A 16,352-nucleotide genomic window follows, 5' to 3' on the forward strand; every position below is an offset into this window, starting at 1 on the left:
ACCAATCTTCTTGTCATGCAAGGGTACCTGGTGGATTGTGTGTGTATTTTCTGTCGACCAATACTTTTATTTTTTGGTAATTTACATACTTATACAGATGGAACCACACCTTGTCACTCATGATGAACTTTAGCTGGTCCAAGCCAAAACTGGCAACATTTCTCAACAGTCATAAACAGAAATGCACTCTTTTCCAGTGGTCACGCTGTTTCAGTTCTTGCATAACACCAACCTGGTATGGTTTTAACTACAGTCACCTTAAAACATGTCTGCATCTTCTCTCACTTACAGAAACCTGTTAGCTCAATCTCCTGGTTGACTTATGAGGACGTATCTCCCGCACTTGCCTCTTTAATTCAAGTGTGCAGACAGTTGGCGGTCTGTTCCTGGGAGCATTTTGAACCAATATTGTATGCTGCCATTTTTCAATCAATTCTTGTATGGTGCTTTTTACTGGCACCGAATGTCCTGGAAATTTCTCGTGAAACAAATTCTTTGTTTTCACAAAAGATCAAATCTGAATGAACGCTTCAACAACGGCAACACACTTGGGTAATGAATACAGTATTATCACACGCACACACACTAACCTGACTTCACACAACGAGGCCTATTTCTTAACTGGTTTTGACAAGTTTCACTGGCTATGGCTGCAGCTGACTTACACAACAACAGAGTTCCGTGCAGTGTCAGTACATCAGAGGAAATGGTTATTTCGTGCATGACTGTTTGGCAGTGTTTGTTTTCCTTTATCAATGACACACAAGCACGCACTGGAACATTATTATTGAGTACAATGGGTAGGTTTTACGTGCCACACCTTGTAGTAGGAAAAGGATAGACAGCTACTCACTGTAAAGATGACCTGTTGAGTTGCAGACAGGCACAATGAAAAGACAGTTACACATTATAGCTTTAGGCCAAAGCTTTTACACACACACACACACACACACACACACACACACACAAAAAGCACGCACTACTGCTACTACCAGCAGTCCATCTATCTTTTCCCTAATACTATTGATATCGCAATCTGGAGTTTCCATTATTTATTGTCAATAGCTGCTTACCAAAATCCAGGTGCATAGCTTAGTCAAATTAGAAAAAAAGGCTGACACTCCTCAAGGAGAAAAAAATGTCTTACACAACATTAAGATAGTGTCTTCACAGGTAACATAATGTTTGAGTTTTATGTTTTTAGAGAGGCTTAAGTCAACTGACATAGGTTATCGACACGACAATTTCAGAAAAACTGTTTAAATTATATAACAATTGTATATGGACATCTTTACTTGCATTGTTATGTTATATGATGCAAATTTAATTGCCAAACAAGGAATTACTATCACCACCACCACCCTTTCATGGATTAGGCTGTTGCCTGTTCTGAACTCAAACAAAATCACCCTCATCTTTTTCAAGGTACTCTAGTATCTCTCTTTCCCATTCTGCTTGTTGTTCAGGATCTTATGGGGAATTCTGTGACCCAGCTTTATCATCTAATATTGCCTAAAACCTTCAAGATATTTTTGAATTTTTTCATTCATGTTAAAAATAATTAATTCTATTCTAATATCTTCATTTCTAATCATGTCTCTTCTTGTGCAACCTTTTGTCTTCCTTAGGAACCTCATTTCTGCTGTTTGTATGTTATTTTATAGCATATATGTTGAGTCACAGAAAAGCACAACAGAAAGACTAAATACGAAGCATGTAGCTTTCAGCCAGAAGGCCTTCTGCTGAAATAGGCAAAACACACACACACACACACACACACACACACACACACACACACACACACACACACACAAAATGACCACTGTATCTGGGTGCCAAAGCAAGACTGCAAGAAACTGTGCATGATGGGAGAAGCAACCTGGGTGGTGGGGGTAAGGAGAAGGCTGGGGTGAGGAGGGAGAAGGAGAGCAGGGTACAGGTGGGGGACAGTAAAATGCAGTTTATGGAAGCATAATGGCTGTTCTTGGGAGCATACAGGGATAAGGTGGAGAGAGGGTAGGGCAGTTAGGTGCAGTCAGAAGGTTAGACAGAGTGCATGGAGGAGAGGGGGCAAACCGGAAAGGAGAGAAGTAAAAAGGCTCAGGTGCATCTGTGGAGTAGAAGGCTGTGGGGTGGGAACTGGGAAGGGAACTGGTGGGTGAAGGACAATGATCAACAAATGTTGAGGCCAGGAGGGCTATGGGAACATAGAAGGAGGAGGAGGAGGAGATTAGTGTTTAACGTCCCGTCGACAACGAGGTCATTAGAGACGGAGCGCAAGCTCGGGTGAGGGAAGGACGGGGAAGGAAATCGGCCGTGCCCTTTCAAAGGAACCATCCCGGCATTTGCCTGAAGCGATTTAGGGAAATCACGGAAAACCTAAATCAGGATGGCCGGAGACGGGATTGAACCGTCGTCCTCCCGAATGCGAGTCCAGTGTGCTAACCACTGCGCCACCTCGCTAGGATATGTTGCAGGTAGAGTTCCCAACTGCAAAATTCAGAGAAGCTGATGTTGGTAGGAAGGATGCAGGTGGCACAGGCTGTGCAGCAGTCATTAAAATGAAGAATGTCGTGTTGGGCAGCATGCTCAGCATCTAGGCGATCCAGCTGTTTCTTGGCAATAGTTTGTCGGTGGCCATTCACGCGGACAGAAATGACCAATTAGGATGAAGCACAATGGTTGCAGCTTAGTTTGTAGATAACATGACTGGTTCCACAGGTAGCCCTGCCTTTGGTGGGATACGTGATGCTTGTGACTGGACTGTAGCAGGTGGTGGTGGTGGTGGTGGGAGGATGCAAGGGACAGGTCTTGCAGCTAAGCCTATTGCAGGGATATGAGCAATGGATTTTTCCACTGCTCATTTTATTTTATTGTAGTTACTCTGCTTTCACTTCCATAGGATAAGGAACCACCATCAATTTATAAAATTTCATGATGGTCTCTCTTCACTTTGTGCCATAAAGTTCTGCTAATGTTAAGTATTTGAGACAACAATAGTGAAGCCATAGTCACATTACATAAAATTTTTCTTTAAAAAAAGATGTACCAGTTTCAATGAATTACGTCATCATTTTCAAATATGAAGCATCAGTTGGAGAATATATAATGGTAATTGTGACCATACATCTAACAACAATTACGAAAAATAATAAGACCAGGCAACCGAGGCAATGAAGGCACAATCAAGTCACTACAAGTTATGCCCATGCTTGCCCAACCATTCGATCCACATCCTAATGCAGAATAGATAAAAACTACACCAGAGTAAAAGTTGCCAAGGATTCTTGCAATGTGTCCTGCTGTGACTCAACAATCATATGGGTGATATAAATTCACAAGTCTGAACACATATTTGTATATTTAATCATTATCATGGCACAAACTCCCTTGAGATAAACTTGTATAAATACCTCACCGTAAGTGTATCTTTCAGTTTCGTAATATTAATTTTTGATGGATATACATTAATTATAAAAAAATACAGATTTCTGTATCTCTTCTCCCCTTACCCCCTCATGTTTTTCATACAACCAAAAACCCCCTCTTCCCTTTCCATACAATAAGTAGGGATTCCTAACTACCCCTTTCCCTAACATTCTTCCCCCCCCCCCCCCCCCCCAAATACTCAACACATCCAGCTCTTCATGATTGTAACATATAGTGTTTTGATATGATACATAGTAATGATATCTAGTAAACAGGATTTTAATTTGTTTTTGTAATTGTCTGTGTGAAAGACTGTAACAAACAACCTATTAATGGGAAGCCTGGGATTGACATTTTGTAATGTATGTACAACAATATTTTGGTTGTTATAATGCTGTATTGAGACGAAACTTTGTTTCTTTGTTATCATACCTTTTCGACTATGTTTTGATATCTAATTTTAAAGCTGTAAACAATGTATACCAATGTTTTGGTTTGTATACCAGAGTTTGGTTTGTGTTCATATTTCAACTAGAGACTAGTTTCTTTACAACTAGACAGTGGTGCCATCTAATGCCCGTTATTGTACATTATGTATATCCTATTTTGTGTCTTGTGTTTCTATAATACGTTCGTGCCTTCTAGTAACAGAATGGGTTACCAGGCAAATGGATCAACATTATGTTGTGTGTCAGTCCTACATGACCCTACAGTGTGTTTGGGATTCTTTTTTTTTTTTTTTTTTTGCAACATAGTAAAATTATGTACTGCATTTCATATGGAAACTTGCTGTGCCTGATACACTTATGGTGAGGTTATTATACCTGTTTATCTCATGGGAGTTTGCAACATGATAATGTCACCCATACGATCATTGTGTCACAGCAGGACACATTGGAAGAATCCTTGGCAACTTTTACCCTGGTGTAGTTTTTATCTATTCTACATTAGGATATGGAATGAATGATGGGGCAAGCGTGGGCATAACTTGTAGTGACTTGATTGTGCCACCATTGCCTGGTCTTATTATTTTTCGTAATGGTTATTAGATGTACAGCCACAATTCCCATTATACAGTGTGAGTCACTAACTATTGCCACCTAGAATAACTCCAAAAGTATGATAGTAGCTGAAAAGTTTGTGGGACAAATGTTGCATGGGATAAAGGGGGCCACAATATGACGTTGGTTTTTTCTTGCTAGGTGGGGTCGCATCAGAGATATGAAGGTCAGCTTTGTTTTTCTAAAAGGGATGCTATAGTTTGGTACTTATTTTCTGATAGCAGCTATCGAGACGAATCCAATGATGTGTAACAATAAGGTCTTTGAAGGTCAACGACTGTCAAAAATGTGGCATGAACATCCATCTACAGATTATGTTCAAAGTGATGGCCATTGGTAGCAATCCACTGCTGCAGTGTTGTTCTTATGGATTGAGTGGTACACCTTATCACTTTGGCACTTATCGAAGCACATGCTCAGACAATTCTCTCTCATATATCACGCAAATAGTAAATATTTGCTGAATACGGCATATCCATCTTACGTGCCATTGACACCTAAACACCATTTGACAGTTTTGCAATACAATGCTAATAGTAATAGTAAGACTAGTATCGTCAAATCAAGCGAATGTGAATGACATATTCCTTCGAAGAAAAAGTCTATATGCTTCCCATCTCTATGGTGAGTAGCATTCTATCCTTTTCTTTACACTGTAAATATCAAAAAGGGTAGGTGATAGTCCACATCTTGATTAACAATGATTTCTTGTCATTGATTCCTACCTGTTTTATTATATGTGTGTATTTTTGTAAAGACTTTTTACTATCTCTATAAGGTGATAGAGATAGCCACATTCAGATATGATCTTCCCTAGGCTCTCACAGTTCACACAGTTGAAAGCCTTCTCTAGGTCAATAGAGATCATATGGGTTTCTATATTAAATTCTGTGTTTTTAACTGTGTCTTTATATTTTTAATTACAAACACATTGTCTATGCATGAATGACCTGATCTAAATCCACCTTGTTCTTCAGAAATAATAATTTCTGGGATATTCTGTATGTGGTCAATGATTACCTTTGGGCAGAATTTGTAGCCCTGTTTAGAAGACTGATGCCAGGATAGTTTTTACAGTCACTATCTTTCCTTTTCTTGAAAAGAGAGATCGTTTCTGTTGTAAGCAAAGGATATGGAATTTGCTGTTCGTCCAACACCCATTTATTAATTGTAAAAGTCTTTTATCCAATGATATCCACATTTAATTAGTTCTGCATTTATTCTAGCTATTCCAGCTGCTTTTCTGTCCTCCATACTTTTCAAAGCTATTGTAGCTCCTCAATAGTAACTGGATCTACTATTTCATTGTACATACTTTCTCCAGCATCATCTTCAGCCCTTTGTGTACACCGAAAGTCTGTAAAATGATTTTCCCATTGCCCACTGGATATAATGTTCAATGAGGCAGTGTCTTTTTCTTCCTGGTTCAGGGCTTTTATGACTTTGCATTCAAATTGCTGTCCACCATGTACATCATGTCCTATGATGCATATGAACAAGTTCCACATCATTACTTTTTATTTTGTACACTTTCCAGCTCTCTGATGTTTTTGTCTGTAGAAACTTCAAATAAGCTACATGTTTTTCTTCAATAGTTTCTTTAATTTCTGTGTTCCAATTTCGGAGTCCTTTTTCACATGTTTTTCTTCCTTTTGCCAAGTGCTTCTGAGGCTCCTTTAATGAGGCAGGCTTAATATTATTCCATTCTACATCAATGTCTTTACTGACTGGTAGTGAAGCAAGCTCTTCTTAGAGTCTGCACTGATCAAGTTACCTAATACTGCATTCTGACAGGAGACGTGCTTTGAACAACTCATGTTGTGGCTTCTTTAGGAGCTCATCTAAAAGTTGTAGGTATATAAGGTCCAGGGGAGAGAAGGAAAAATTATACTGGCGCTTTTTATGAGTATCTTCCGAAACACGTGAACAAAATTAGCAAGAGAGACCATTACCACTGCTGGTGGAGTTGCTGGAGTTGGAAAACTATCTATACCAGAAATAATAGGACTATTTGGAAAAAAAGACTCTTAATAATTATGAGACAATGGAAACTCCAGATTGGACTATCAACAATATTATGATTCCTGCCAGGCTGCTGGCAATATAAGTATGAGTATGTGTGTGTGTGTGTGTGTGTGTGTGTGTGTGTGTGTGTGTCTGTGTGTGTGTGTGTGTGTGTGTGCTTAGCTGAAAAAGGCTTTGACCGAACACTGCAATATGTAGCAGTGTTTTCATTTTACCTGTCTGCAACTCAATGGGTCATCTTTATGGTGGGCAGCAATCTTTCCAAATAATAATGGAAAGGAAATATGCCAATTTGTCTCTCTTAATAATTTGAAGTGACTAACACGTTTCATAGAAAGAAAGACATTCACTAGCTTACATGGAGGCACCAGCAGCCTCGACAGGCCACCGCTGGCATGCCACAGAACCCCATGACACCAGCACCTGCCTGCAATGCTCCGTGTCATTGCACATTTTGCCACTTTTTATTTTATCTCTGACCTACTATTTTTAATATATCTAAAAACACAGATGTGTGACCTACCGAACGAAAGTGCTGGCAAGTCGATAGACACACAAACAAACACAAACATACACACGAAATTCAAGCTTTCACAACAAACTGTTGCCTCATCAGGAAAGAGGGAAGGAGAGGGAAAGACGAAAGGATGTGGGTCGTCTTTCGTCTTTCCCTCTCCTTCCCTCTTTCCTGATGAGGAAACAGTTTGTTGTGAAAGCTTGAATTTCGTGTGTATGTTTGTGTTTGTTTGTGTGTCTATCGACCTGCTAGCACTTTCGTTCGGTAAGTCACATCATCTGTTTTTTTAGATAGATATATTTTTCCCACGTGGAATGTTTCCTCTATTATATTCCTACTATTTTTAACAACGTTTTAGTCGGTGTAATTATTAACATCGCTTGCCCAAGGATTAAGATGAATTGCTAATGCTACATTTTGGTAATGTAACTAATCATTCAACCCTGGAAACGGATGCCTTTTTTTTTTTTTAAAAAAAAAAAAAAATACACATAAAAGATGCTGAAAATGCAGGCTCCTTTTTATTAGTTTGCTTTCTTGTTTGTGTGGTACAAATTTTGCAATTGATTTTAAACTACCTTCCCACGAGATAGACACTTGAAACCTTCAACACAGTACAGAAACCAATGACAATGCAATATTAACTTGCTTTCTTGTATAATGTGTTGTGGAGGGTACTTTGCATACCACTTTTATTTCCCCCTTTCCCTGCTCCAGCCATGAAAGTTTTGTGGGGTGAACAATTGTTGTTAATCATCCCCATGAGCTTGAACTTCTCTAATTTTTGCTTTCACAGTCTTTTTGAGAGATATAAGTAGGATGATGCAATATACTGACTGATTCAGATGAAGAGAAATTGAATTAAACATGAAATTTACCATAAACCTGTTCTAATTGCATAAAAATGTTTCAAAACAATCAAAAAATTGACTTAAAAGTATAAAATAACTTCTCCTGGCCTCATACAGACTCCTAACACCTTACAAATTGCTCTGAATATTGTGCTTGCAAATTTTTAATAACTATGACAGTACTTATAAAATTTGAAACAAAAATATTGGGCACATGCAATACATAAATGATGCATGAGTAACTCGTCTAAGTCACTGAAATTTTATTGCTCTGCAAATGATATGAACAGTAGTGTATTTCTCAATGACAGGCAGTCTCTACACTCCTTACTACTGTCTACTGCATTCACCCCACATTTCTCATTTTAAATTTTACCAATCTTGCCATAACTACTAAAAAATCAGGAGCACAAATTTTCAGCATTATGCATATGGGTTTAGGAATCTGCGTGGAGCCAGGAGAACTTATTTTATACATTTTGGCCTGTTTCTAAAGTATGTTTTATGAAAATAGTTTTTTATTTAAATAATCTTTAAATTAACATTATCTTGACTGTGTACAATATACGAGGGTGAGTCAAATGAAAACCTTAAATATTTTTTTAAATATTATTTATTGTGTATAAGTGGTACAAAGCTACATCTCTTTTCAACATAATCTCCCCCACGCTCAATGCAAGTCCTCCAGCACTTACAAAGTGCATTCCTTCAGAAAAAAAATTCTTTTAGTAGTCTGCGCAACCACTTTTGCACCACGTGGTGTACCTCTTCATCAGAATGGAACTTCTTTCCTCCCATTGCATCTTTGACTGGTCCAAACATATGGAAATCACTTGGGGCAGGTGAGTACGGGGGATGAGGAAGATACTCAGAATGCAGGTCTGATTGTTGCAACTCTTGTACGGGCAGTGTAGGGTCTTGTATTGCCATGTTGCAAAAGGACACCTGCTGACAACAATCCACATCACTTTGATTTGATTGCAGGCCACAGGTGATTTTTTATTAGATCTGTGTATGATTTACTGGGGACAGTGGTCCCTCTAGGCATGTAATGCTCCAAAATGAAGCCTTTTTCGTCCCAAAAGAGTCAGCATAACCTTCCCTCTGATGGTTCTGTTCGAAACTTCTTTGGATTTGGTGATGCGGAATGGCGCCATTCCTTGCTCGCTCTCTTCGTTTCTGGTTGGTGGAAGTGAACCCAGGTTTTGTCCCCAGTATTGAATCTTGGAAGGAAGCCATCACTTTCTCGTTCAAAGCGCAGAAGAAGTTCTTCACAAGCATCAACACATCGTTCTCTCATTTAAGGAGTCAGCTGCCGTGGCACCCGTCTTGCAGACACTTTGTGAAACTGGAGCACATCATGCACCATGTGGTGTGCTGACCCATGACTAATCTGTAAACATGCTGTAATGTCTTTCAGTGTCACTTGACAGTTTTCCTTCACTATGGCTGCAACTGCTGCAACGTTCTGTGCAGTCACAACTCGTTGGGCCTGACCTGAACGAGCATCATCTTCCACTTAAGTCACACCATTAGTGAACTTCCTACTCCATTCATAGACTTGCTGCTGCGACGAACATGCATCACCGTACTGAACCTTCATTTGTCGATGAATTTCAATAGGATTCACACCTTCACTACGTAAAAAACCGAATAACAGAACACTGTTCTTCCCTGGTGCAAGTCGCAAGTGGGGCGGCCATCTTTATACTGATACTGTGACGGTATGTGTGCATCTGCACTATGCTACCACCTACAGGCCATTCTGCACACTGTTTGTAGCATGCTTACCAATTTACAGGATAACGGCGCGAAATTTCGATTTGTTATTACAAATTTATGGTTTTAGTTTGACTCACCCTCTTATTATATAAGTTCTACAATTCACAATACTAATGCATCATTCTACACAATAATCAGTGTTTGACAGCCCATTCACTAATTGCTTGGTTGTCATTCTTTATAGGTCACTTCAAAATTTCTTCATAGAAGGGTATGTGTTTATCAGGTAGACAAAATAGAAGTTTTTCCAAGTCCTTGATCGTAGTGGACTTAATTGGAACCTTTCCAGATTGATAAGCTACTTTTTCTGGTGCAGTCAGTGGACAACGTTGGAAGGCCAGAAGAAAAGTGTGACTAAACAGTCCCATGATCATTACAGTAGCTGTAACACAACCCTTTCCTGTGTTATCAAAAACAATTATGAAAAGTACTGACAGAACCTTCCCTTGTCTTTCAATCCTTGTCTTGCTGTAATACACCTGCCACAATGACGTGATGTCTAGTATTTCCGTAGCAGCAACCTCTTTAAAATGAAATTTACCTTGTTTGCAAGTTAATAAATATATCTTGACATCATGCACAGCAAACAATCTGTCCTGTTGCCTTAGTTTCCTTTTTATAATGCCGAACTCTCTGTCACAGGGTAAAAACCTAGTGCCTATTCACTTTTAAAGGGGATGAATATTAACTGATGCTCCTATAAAAATGACATTGTTTTTCAGAAACCTATAGAACGTACACTAACCGAAGGACTGGACCCATTTAATGTCAGTTTGTGCAGTTACATATGTACTATCTGAAGCAATGGCGATCTCGAAATCACCAAATTATGGACTGATGCCCTTTTAAAAAGTATATAGTTCATTTACATGAGAATTTTCAAACAATAAAAGTTAGAAAATACATAACAATGAGCACTTAGCTAGGGTTAAGTGTCCTCAAATCTAGGTGGTCTGGTAATTTAAATAACCTTTTTTAATGCTAAAGAAAATGACTTCTTTACTGTAATGAATGAAAATAGAGAAATTCAAATGAAAAGAAAATCACTTAAAATAAATCACAGTAATCACTGCCATAAACTATCTGTAATGAATAAAAAGATACATACCCAATCACAACACCAAAGATCCCTAATTCTGACACAACATCTGTTGGTTCAGGTAAATTGTTCTGCCCTGGTCTTACAATATAATTTTTCTGTACTGGAGGAGCTATTCGTTCCATAAGTATCCAAGCAGTTCTCTCTTTGGAAGATTTCATTTTTTCTACTATTTCTCGAATCTTTTGTCCATATACATTGTTACCTCCTCCTTCACGTTGTGGTTTTAAAACATATCGTTCTGGATTTGCAATAGCCATATCTACAGCCCTGTCACCATGTTCATCCTTAATAGATCCATTAAAAAAAGAGAGAGATTATTCTTATTACTATCATTATTATAACAGACACATTAGTTTTAAGTTAACAGGATACTTATGTTAAACTTCACTTCATATGAAAACAGTAACAATCTAACAATTCATGGATTTCATATCTGAAAATGTGTTGTGGTACCTTTATTGGGTCACTATCTTGTTCATGGTGGCTATTTTGGATCACTATCTTGTTCTATTATGTAGATAGGTATATTATTATTCCATATCATTCATGGCGAGGAGACCACAATGATTTACGACAGTTCATAGAATATTTCCATCTATCAAATGTTACTTGGCTTTGCGAAAAAATTTAAGGGCAAATAGAAAACAACAAAAGAGAGGAAAATAGCACACAGAGATATACAAAGGCAGAACAAAAAATAACAATTCTGAAATAAGTATGGTTAACACTACTGTGCAACTGTGATTTATTTAAGCACTATTACATTTTTGCCCTTCAAGAACAGTCACAGTATCACATTTAGACAACCTCCTAGATGGTGTACCCTGGACAATGATGTTAACATGGCACAGCGGCAAAAAGTTTACACAGCTATGGTGATTGGGTGCATTAATGCTGCCGGTCCATAAGAAGGCAAACGGAGCAAACTAGCGATTCTAACATGAAGAGTGCAAATGTGTGTCATTTAAACATAGAAGACTATATGAGGACAAAGGGAGAAACCCTAAAAAAAAATTTTAACGACAGAAAGTGTAAGCATCACACTCTCACAAGAAACTCGTATGACTACTGAAACCATCAAGTGACTCAAATTACGAAGATTTACTAATGTAGATTACAGAGATCATGACAAGCACGGTAAAGCCACCCTAGCAAAAAATGAACTCCTAGGAAATTTAGACACAAAAGTAATACCAGTAGAACGTCTGATAGGCTTACAATTGGGGAACTGACAATCTATAATGCCTATACACCTCCATCATAGAAATGTTCCATAGATATTTTACCCGAGGCTAATTACCCAGCAGTGTAAGCCAGTGATTTTAGCTCTCAACATACCAGATGGGGCTATTTGAAATCCACAACTGAAGGCATCGAATTAAATGACTGGGCAGACAATCAGGATTTACATCTGTTTTAGGCCAAGGATAAAGCAACCTTCAAATCAAAGGCGTGGGGTGCAATGTTGACACCTGACCTCACCTTCGTCACACACGGAGCAATCAGCACACCAGTGCAAGCTACAGGAAGGGTCCTTGGGGTGATCCCACGGAGCCAGCACATGCTGGTAATTGTAGAGTTATAAAAAGTCCCCCCAAATCCCACAATGGAACATGAGGAAAGCTTACTGGATTAAATATCAGTCCTACATTGAGAAAGCAATAAATCAGATACTGCCGAAACCTGTGAACGCCAAAAGATTCACAAACCTAATACATAAAATAGCCCCAAAATGCTAATCCTCATGGGGTTATGAAGGAATACACCACACTGCTGGATGAAAGAATGTGAAATACTAATGGAGAAATTTCAGAAGAGCCGGGACAACGAGATGCGGAACAACTGGCAAATACCATGAATGAGGAGTGCAGGAGTAATGGGAGGAAGCACTGAAAAAATCTATATTTTACTCATTCTAGCAGAAAGAGCTTCGGCCTGCTGTGGAAATTAGGTGGTGCCACACAATCTCACATGCCATCTCTTGGTTCTGGTCCATCTGAGATTTCCACTGTCCAGAAACAGACCCCCAAAATACAAATGAATACAGCCAAGAAGAAACAGATTTCTTGTAATCTGAAAAATATATTAATTAATAATCCAATCAAAATGGACATCATCAAAGAAGTGGAAATAGAGGAGATTACCCAGGCCTTGAAGCAAATGAAGACAGGCAAAGCGGCTGGACTTACGAGATACTACAAGAAATTTTAAAGAAATTAGGCATTTTAGGAAGGAGTGTGCAGGCCAAACTCTATGCAGTATAGATCAGAATGGGTGCTGTCCCTAAGATCTGGAAAGAAGCAAAAGTCACTCTGATGCTGAAACCTGGAAACTCTGGAGATAACTCAAAGAATTTCTGACTGATATCCCTGCTATGTACCTTCTATAAACTATTCCCAAGAAAATTGCTGACTGTATTAACTCCATACATTGAAGTCAACCTTCCTACACACCAAGTAAGTTTTTGAGAAGATAGAAATTGTTGCAGTCAAGTGCTGTCCCTCACAACAATATTGAGAAAGGCTTCCACAAAAAAAAAAAGAGGAAAACCGGCCTGGTTCTTGCCAATGTTACATCAGCTTATGATACAGTATGGACTGAGGGTCTACTGTTTAACCTAACTAGAATCATTAAATGTAAACAGACTTATGCCTCACTCAAAAACATGCTAACAGACAGGAAAGTCAAGGTTCCCCTTCATGGCATGAGCAGCAAGAGCATGATTCTGAATAATGGTGTGCGAGAGTTCGGAACTAACACCCATTCTTTTCAGTCTATACATTGGCGACATGCCAGACACAAAATCACATACATTTGCATATGTGGGTGACCTGTTCATCACATGTTGTTGTTGTGGTCTTCAGTCCTGAGACTGGTTTGATGCAGCTCTCCATGCTACTCTATCCTGTGCAAGCTGCTTCATCTCCCAGTACCTACTGCAATCTACATCCTTCTGAATCTGCTTAGTGTATTCATCTCTTGGTCTCCCTCTACGATTTTTACCCTCCACACTGCCCTCCAATACTAAATTGGTGATCCCTTGATGCCTCAGAACATGTCCTACCAACCGATCCCGTCTTCTGGTCAAGTTGTGCCACAAACTTCTCTTCTCCCCAATCCTGTTCAATACTTCCTCATTAGTTATGTGATCTACCCATCTAATCTTCAGCATTCTTCTGTAGCACCACATTTCGAATGCTTCTATTCTCTTCTTGTCCAAACTAGTTATCGTCCATGTTTCACTTCCATACATGGCTACACTCCATACAAATACTTTCAGAAATGATTTCCTGACACTTAAATCTATACTTGATGTTAACAAATTTCTCTTCTTCAGAAACGCTTTCCTTGCCATTGCCAGTCTACATTTAATATCCTCTCTACTTCGACCATCATCAGTTATTTTGCTCCCCAAATAGCAAAACTCCTTTACTACTTTAAGTGTCTCATTTCCTAATCTAATACCCTCAGCATCACCCAACTTAATTCGACTACATTCCATTATCCTCGTTTTGCTTTTGTTGATGTTCATCTTATATCCTCCTTTCAAGACACTGTCCATTCCATTCAACTGCTCTTCCAAGTCCTTTGCCGTCTCTGACAGAATTACAATGTCATCGGCGTACCTCAAAGTTTTTATTTCTTCTCCATGGATTTTAATACCCACTCTGAATTTTTCTTTTGTTTCCTTTACTGCTTCCTCAATATACAGATTGAACAACATCGGGGAGAGGCTACAACCCTGTCTTACTCCCTTCCCAACCACTGCTTCCCTTTCATGTCCCTCAACTCTTATAACTGCCATCTGGTTTCTGTACAAATTGTAAATAGCCTTTCGCTCCCTGTATTTTACCCCTGCCACCTTTAGAATTTGAAAGAGAGTATTCCAGCCAACATTGTCAAAAGCTTTCTCTAAGTCTACAAATGCTAGAAATGTAGTTTGCCTTTCCTTAATCTTTCTTCTAAGATAAGTCGTAAGGTCAGTATTGCCTCACGTGTTCCAGTGTTTCTACGGAATCCAAACTGATCTTCCCCGAGGTTGGCTTCTACTAGTTTTTCCATTCGTCTGTAAAGAATTTGTGTTAGTATTTTTCAGCTGTGACTTATTAAACTGATAGTTCGGTAATTTTCACATCTGTCAACACCTGCTTTCTTTGGGATTGGAAATATTATATTCTTCTTGAAGTCTGAGGGTATTTTGCCTGTTTCATACATCTTGCTCACCAGATGGTAGAGTTTTGTCAGGACTGGCTCTCCCAAGGCCGTCAGTAGTTCCAATGGAATGTTGTCTACTCCAGGGCCCTTGTTTCGACTCAGGTCTTTCAGTGCTCTGTCAAACTCTTCACGCAGTATCGTATCTCCCATTTCATCTTCATCTACATCCTCTTCCATTTCCATAATATTGTCCTCAAGCACATCACCCTTGTATAGACCCTCTATATACTCCTTCCACCTTTCTGCTTTCCCTTCTTTGCTTAGAACTGGGTTTCCATCTGAACTCTTGATATTCATACAAGTCGTTCTCTTATCTCCAAAGGTTTCTTTAATTTTCCTGTAGGCAGTATCTATCTTACCCCTAGTGAGATAAGCCTCTACATCCTTATTTCTTTCCTCTAGCCATCCCTGCTTAGCCATTTTGCACTTCCTGTCGATCTCATTTTTGAGACGTTTGTATTCCTTTTTGCCTGCTTCATTTACTGCATTTTTATATTTTCCCCTTTCATCAATTAAATTCAATATTTCTTCTGTTACCCAAGGATTTCTACCAGCCCTCGTCTTTTTACCTACTTGATCGTCTGCTGCCTTCACTACTTCATCCCTCAAAGCTACCCATTCTTCTTCTACCGTATTTCTTTCCCCCATTCCTGTCAATTGTTCTCTTATGCTCTCCCTGAAACTCTGTACAACCTCTGGTTCTTTCAGTTTATCCAGGTCCCATCTCCTTAAATTCCCACCTTTTTGCAGTTTCTTGTTTTAATCTACAGGTCATAACCAATAGATTGTGGTCAGAGTCCACATCTGCCCCTGGAAATGTCTTACAATTTAAAACCTGGTTCCTAAATCTCTGTCTTACCATTATATAATCTATCTGATACCTTTTAGTATCTCCAGGGTTCTTCCATGTATACAACCTTCTTTCCGGATTCTTAAACCAAGTGTTAGCTATGATTAAGTTGTGCTCTGTGCAAAATTCTACCAGGCGGCTTCCTCTTTCATTTCTTAGCCCCAATCCATATTCACCGACTATGTTTCCTTCTCTCCCTTTTCCTACACTCGAATTCCAGTCACCCATGACTATTAAATTTTCATCTCCCTTCACTATCTGAATAATTTCTTTTATTTCATCATACATTTCTTCAATTTCTTCGTCATCTGCAGACCTAGTTGGCATATAAACTTTTACTACTGTAGTAGGTGTGGGCTTCGTATCTATCTTGGCCGCAATAATGCATTCACTATGCTGTTTGTAGTAGCTTACCCGCATTCCTATTTTCCTATTCATTATTAAACCTACTCCTGCATTACCCCTATTTGATTTTGTGTTTATAACCCTGTAGTCACCTGACCAGAAGTCTTGTTCCTCC

The 16,352-nt window shown here is 38.9% G+C and overlaps 1 protein-coding gene across 3 annotated transcripts in view; it reads right to left on the reverse strand.

The window, feature by feature from the left end:
• The window catches only part of LOC124619191 (glutathione synthetase-like), a 151,344-nt gene that overhangs the window by 1,925 nt on the left and 133,067 nt on the right, over positions 1-16,352 (reverse strand). For all 3 annotated transcript variants that reach the window (XM_047145410.1, XM_047145409.1, XM_047145408.1), the window contains exon 10: positions 10,774-11,051. In XM_047145410.1, coding sequence (XP_047001366.1) covers positions 10,774-11,051 — 278 coding nt within the window. The remainder of the gene's footprint in view (positions 1-10,773; positions 11,052-16,352) is intronic.

The sequence above is a fragment of the Schistocerca americana genome, chromosome 6, assembly GCF_021461395.2.
Source record: "Schistocerca americana isolate TAMUIC-IGC-003095 chromosome 6, iqSchAmer2.1, whole genome shotgun sequence".
In the NCBI taxonomy this organism is placed as follows: domain Eukaryota; kingdom Metazoa; phylum Arthropoda; class Insecta; order Orthoptera; family Acrididae; genus Schistocerca; species Schistocerca americana.